At 36.7% G+C, this 4,921-nt stretch overlaps 1 protein-coding gene and 1 long non-coding RNA gene across 3 annotated transcripts; one reads left to right on the plus strand and one right to left on the minus strand.

Moving 5' to 3' along the window:
• The first annotated feature begins 6 nt into the window (after positions 1-6).
• LOC100639801 (heat shock 70 kDa protein 12A-like) lies at positions 7-1,839 on the plus strand. The gene is made up of 2 exons (XM_011410045.2): positions 7-399; positions 450-1,839. The coding sequence occupies exons 1-2, from the start codon at positions 376-378 to the stop codon at positions 1,779-1,781; spliced, it is 1,356 nt and encodes a 451-aa protein (XP_011408347.2). The 5' UTR covers positions 7-375; the 3' UTR covers positions 1,782-1,839.
• A 2,644-nt stretch (positions 1,840-4,483) lies between these two features.
• LOC109590183 (uncharacterized) lies at positions 4,484-4,912 on the minus strand. Of its 2 annotated transcripts, XR_002189201.1 has the most exons (3): positions 4,808-4,912; positions 4,649-4,758; positions 4,484-4,595 (listed from the first exon to the last, which is right to left on the minus strand). It is a non-coding gene; the product is annotated as an uncharacterized LOC109590183 (long non-coding RNA). The 2 variants fall into 2 exon arrangements; XR_002189200.1 differs by having other exon boundaries at positions 4,649-4,898.
• Between the last annotated feature and the right edge of the window lie 9 nt (positions 4,913-4,921).

Below are 4,921 nucleotides of genomic sequence, written 5' to 3' on the forward strand. Positions count from 1 at the left end.
CAACTATACCAAGTTTCAAATTGCTAGCATAAATAATAGAGAAGTTATAAGGGTGGGTCAGTGGTCAAACTCAACTGAAACCGACTATAAAAAGAGAAAAAGTAAGTTATAACTAAAAAGCCATATATGCAGCCAGATTAATTAAAGATCTACATTAATTATCACAATAATCACTTTTAGAATGTTGACAGACAAACACTAGTTGAGTCATTTTCTGGCGAGAAGTTTTATCTGATTGAAGTCATTGCCTTTATACTGCAGTACTTGAAGGACCTGTTGATAGATCATCACTGTCGTGGTGCTACACCATTGAAGACAACAGATTTTGATTGGGTCATTACTGTACCTGCTATATGGGATGCACGAGGAAAAAGGATGATGAGAGAAGCTGCTTATATGGTAGGCATAATGAAATTTTAATTGTTCCATTATCATTGGCATAATTATAGGCTGGTCTCCTAACAGAGTCTAAAAGGATCAGTGAGTTTACTCCTATATCAAGCAGTCCTTTACCAGTACCAGATGAAGTTAATCCTGACAAGCTGTCACTAGCATTAGAGCCTGAAGCAGCAGCTCTTTATAGCCAGGAAACAGTAGCAGAACAGATCAAAGGTCAGCCATCAGCAGCAGCTATTAGTCATCCTACAGAGTATTTGGTAATTGATGCTGGAGGAGGTACAATAGATATTACTGCTCACGTTGAAGTGGATGGAGCTATTGTAGTCCAGAATGTACCTATTGGTAATGCATGGGGTGGTACACAGGTCAATGAAGAGTTCTCTAAACTACTTCAAAAAATTGTTAATGATCCTGGCTTTGAAAAATTTATTGCTTCAGGAGAATACACAAAAAATCAAGCTACACTAAATAAAATTGTCTACAATGAATTTGAAAAGCAAAAGGTGCTTTTTGGCCAAGGAAAAATGGAAGAAATTGCAGTAGAACTTCCAATTAACTCTGTCAAATTCTATGAGGAAGCTCTTGCTGAAGGAGTGAAAAAAATGAGTGGTGTAGAATATGAGGACGATACTCTTTACATCAATAAAAGTGTTACAGAGTCTAAGCTGTTTGGTCCAGTTATCCAAGGCATTATTGATTGCACACTATCAGCTATTGACAAAATTGACAACTGCCCCAACACATTTTACCTGGCCGGTGCTTTTGGAGGGTGCAAATACGTTCATGAAAAGGTCAGTCCTGCTATAAAGAGGTACTATCAGTCTAAAGGTCACACTGACACATGCTCTGTATTAGTACCTCCTACTCCTCATTTAGCTGTTGCCACTGGAGCTGTTATGTGGCGTAAGAATCCTGAGAAATTCAAAGCAAGACGAGTTGATGCAACTTATGGAATAGGAAGTGCAACTACATTTGATCCTAAAAAACACGATGAAGCTCATAAGTATTACAGTGAAGACCATAAAAAAGACCGATGTAATCACATCTTCAGAATATTTCTAGAGAAAGGGGAATTAGCTAAAGCTGATGAAGTTGTCACTACAACCTTAACTCCATCTCGTGAGGATAAAACAATAATGTACATCCGAATCTATTCAACACCTCAGCTTGGAATTCAGTATATCAAAGATGAGAATAAGAAACTAATTGTTACTATAATTGGTGAACTTGTCCTTGATGTTCCTAATCCTGACAACTTGCCTTTAAGGCAGCGTAAAGTTGATATCACAATGGATTTCAGTGGTACAGAGATACAAGCAAAAGCTCGCTATCATGTGACTGGCAAAGAAGTTAAGACTGTCTGTGATTTTCTTTCTACTTAAAGTATTAGACAAAACAAAAGTAGCATGTTAGAATTTTAGAATTAAATGGCTATATAAAACAAGCAGTAAAAAATAATATTGAAGTGACAATGTCAGTTGTCAAGGTCAAATAGACTATCAGGAATTTTTGATACAAAGCCATGCACTTAGATGGTCACATGTCATATGTGTATAATACATACACATTAGTATACATATAGTTTGTATAATTATATGTGTACATAATACATACATATGTATGTGTGTATGCATTTATCATTAAATGTACATGTACATGCATGCATAATGAAATTTTAAGTATTATCCTATACCTCAATACTGTAATGGAGTAACACAGTAGCTCTAGCTCCTTGTGAAATCCTGTCTCCTAAAAGAACTATAAAAAACAAAAAACAAATACCATCATATCAAATACATAATCAGGCCCGTAGCCAGGGGGGGTGATTGGGGTGACATGTCACCCCCCTTTTGAGTTAGTACCTTTGTTTGTTTGCTTAAATCAAACATGTATTTGTGGCATTTCATGTGCATCCAGTCCAACTTGTCACCCCCCATTTCATGCAACTCATACTTTGTCACCCCCATTTTATGTAACTAATATTTTGTCACCCCCCTTTTTGTAACCCTGGCTACGGGCCTGATAATACTTAAACTGGTTTCTCTTCCTTTTCCTGAACCACCTTCCTCCAGTCCAGTCCCTCCTCTCCTCCTTTTCCTCTTCATCAATCAGTTCCCCCCAGATAAGTGAATAACTCTCTCTGTCTTCTCTCCACACATTACAAGGGCCTGTCTCACTGATGATGAAAACCCCATTAATAATAGCTCATTTGAGTTGCTTGATTCATTCGGTATGCTTGAAGTGTTTGTTGCATGGTGTGGTTTTTGATTGATTGGATTGGTCATGGATTGGTGCAAGTACCATAGTGGGCAATTTTCAAGGACAATAATTTTCGAGAATGACCTGCATCCGAAATTATTATTTGAGAATGTCAACTATTCTGCAATCTTATACTATATTAAACTGATTTTTGAAGAATTTAATTTTGCAAATCTTCAAAAATCTGCAAAATTTGCAAAATTTGTCATCCTTAAAAACCCCGCTATAGAGCAGTAACTTTCTTCATCTATCAAAAAACTTAAAATTAAAAACTAATGACCTTAATTTAAAAGGTTACAGTTCACATTCTTGTTCTGGGTGATAGTTTAATGTGCTTCTCCAATGAGTAGAAATTCAACAATCCTATAAACAATGTAATGTATTAATCACAAAAAATTGTATTTTTGGCCTCGCCCAGCTTTGCGTAGGCGAGGACTAGGTACTCGGTTTGTCTGTCTGTCATACATTCATTCTGTGTGCTAGATTTTGTCTTTGCAAATGTATATCTTTACAATCGCGTGCTCTAAACCTGTGAGAGCTTCTCTTCTGTTAGGAAAAGTCTTGCTTTACTGCTTCGAGATATTTCGAGAACAGCTCTAGGTAGTACAAGCTTTTTAACTCACGAGAAAATGCCCAGCAATAGTGGTAGTACTCTGGATGTAAATGAGACTCTTCCCCAGTAGATCAAGACTATTTATTTATTTAATATGTGTGGGACTCTTTAAATCTTCCTTTTTGGTGAGTTATAGCTACTCGAATTTCAACCCGAGTAAAGTGCTGTAGCAGTAGTTCGCTAGTCCATGGCTAGTCTAAGGATCCTAAACTCTCTTAAGTCACTCAATCTATCTAGGCAACAGTATTTGTGCCATTATAACATCATATAGCGCTTAGAAGAAGAGAAAAAACGTGAAGCTTCCCTCTCATATGGTCTTGCTGCATTAATGCCACGCCTCCAAGCAGGACCAAGCTGGGAGTTGGCCCTGCAGCTTGCCAGTTCTGTAAGCATGCAAGAGCTAGTGTAACTGCAGCTAGGAAGCTAGCTGTTATGATAATCCCTTGGCCTCAAAAGCACAATTTCTAATTTTTGCATAGCATGTTTTTGATAGATTGTGGCCACAACAATAGCTGGTTATGAAACCCATGATGTTTTTAAACTGAGAGTGCAATAAGTATAAATATACTGTATAAATAAGTGATAAATCTTGAGATGCTAATGGGAATTTATGAACACGTTTTACCAATTTTTGGGATTCTAGAGTCCCATCATACTTTTCACACTTGCTTAGTTCAGGCTGTCAGCACTTTTGATCTATATCATTTAAATGTACTGGCTTAGGCTAGCTAAGGATAACACATCCCAAGCAGCTTTAGGGGCGAGGCCACGCACCTTTGGTGTCTCGTGTTTCTCTTGTATTTATGTCCCTAATTCAAACCTTTTCTTTTTGCTCAATACTAAGGTATGCTAAATTCGATCACACTTCAGGCTGAGGCAGTGCATTCATCAAGAAACCCATATCAATGTATAGGAGTATATCTTATAGATTCCAAGCATGTAATCTGAGGAAAAGAAGAGAGAGGGAGACAAAATGATCAAAGAAGTAGATCATCTAGCATTAAATTTCCTTGAAGACAAATCAACTTGTACAGGATACAATGTAGTAGATTACACTGCAAAAATAATGGTGGGTTGTTCACACCAAAAAAGGTGTGTTCAAAAGTCATCATATAGCTCACTCCATAAGTGGGTAAATTACACTTTAAAAAGTGGAGATTCCCACTATATAGGTGGCAAAAAGCTATCAATAATAGTGGTTCCGCAACATTCGCACAGTGGATAAATAGTTCAAACAAAAATATTTTAAAAATAAATACTATATAGATCTAACAATAATGTTTACAGTTTGTGTTCTTTCTTTCATGCATTCTTGAACATGCACCTATAGCAAGAGACACAATTAGAAAAAGAGATGGAAACACCCAATTTCCTTACTGTGTCATTGGAATTGTAACAGCTAAAAAGCAAAGTCTTAATTGTCTTGTATTGAATCAGCCAAGGCACAAATCATTCAAATGAACATTACTATAATTACAAACAGTAGCCTATGTAAATGGGGAAGGAAGAATAAAGGATAATCAACAATATGCATACTATGTCATGATATACAAGTCTTCTATACAAATTCAGGCACAGCTGAGAGAAACAGAGAGAGAAAGGAGAGATGGAGGTAAGAAAAACAGGAGCGAGATAAAAATTTAAGCAAGT

Source organism: Amphimedon queenslandica, unplaced genomic scaffold (genome assembly GCF_000090795.2).
Source record: "Amphimedon queenslandica unplaced genomic scaffold, v1.1 AMPQUscaffold_10388, whole genome shotgun sequence".
Classification (NCBI taxonomy): Eukaryota; Metazoa; Porifera; class Demospongiae; order Haplosclerida; family Niphatidae; genus Amphimedon; species Amphimedon queenslandica.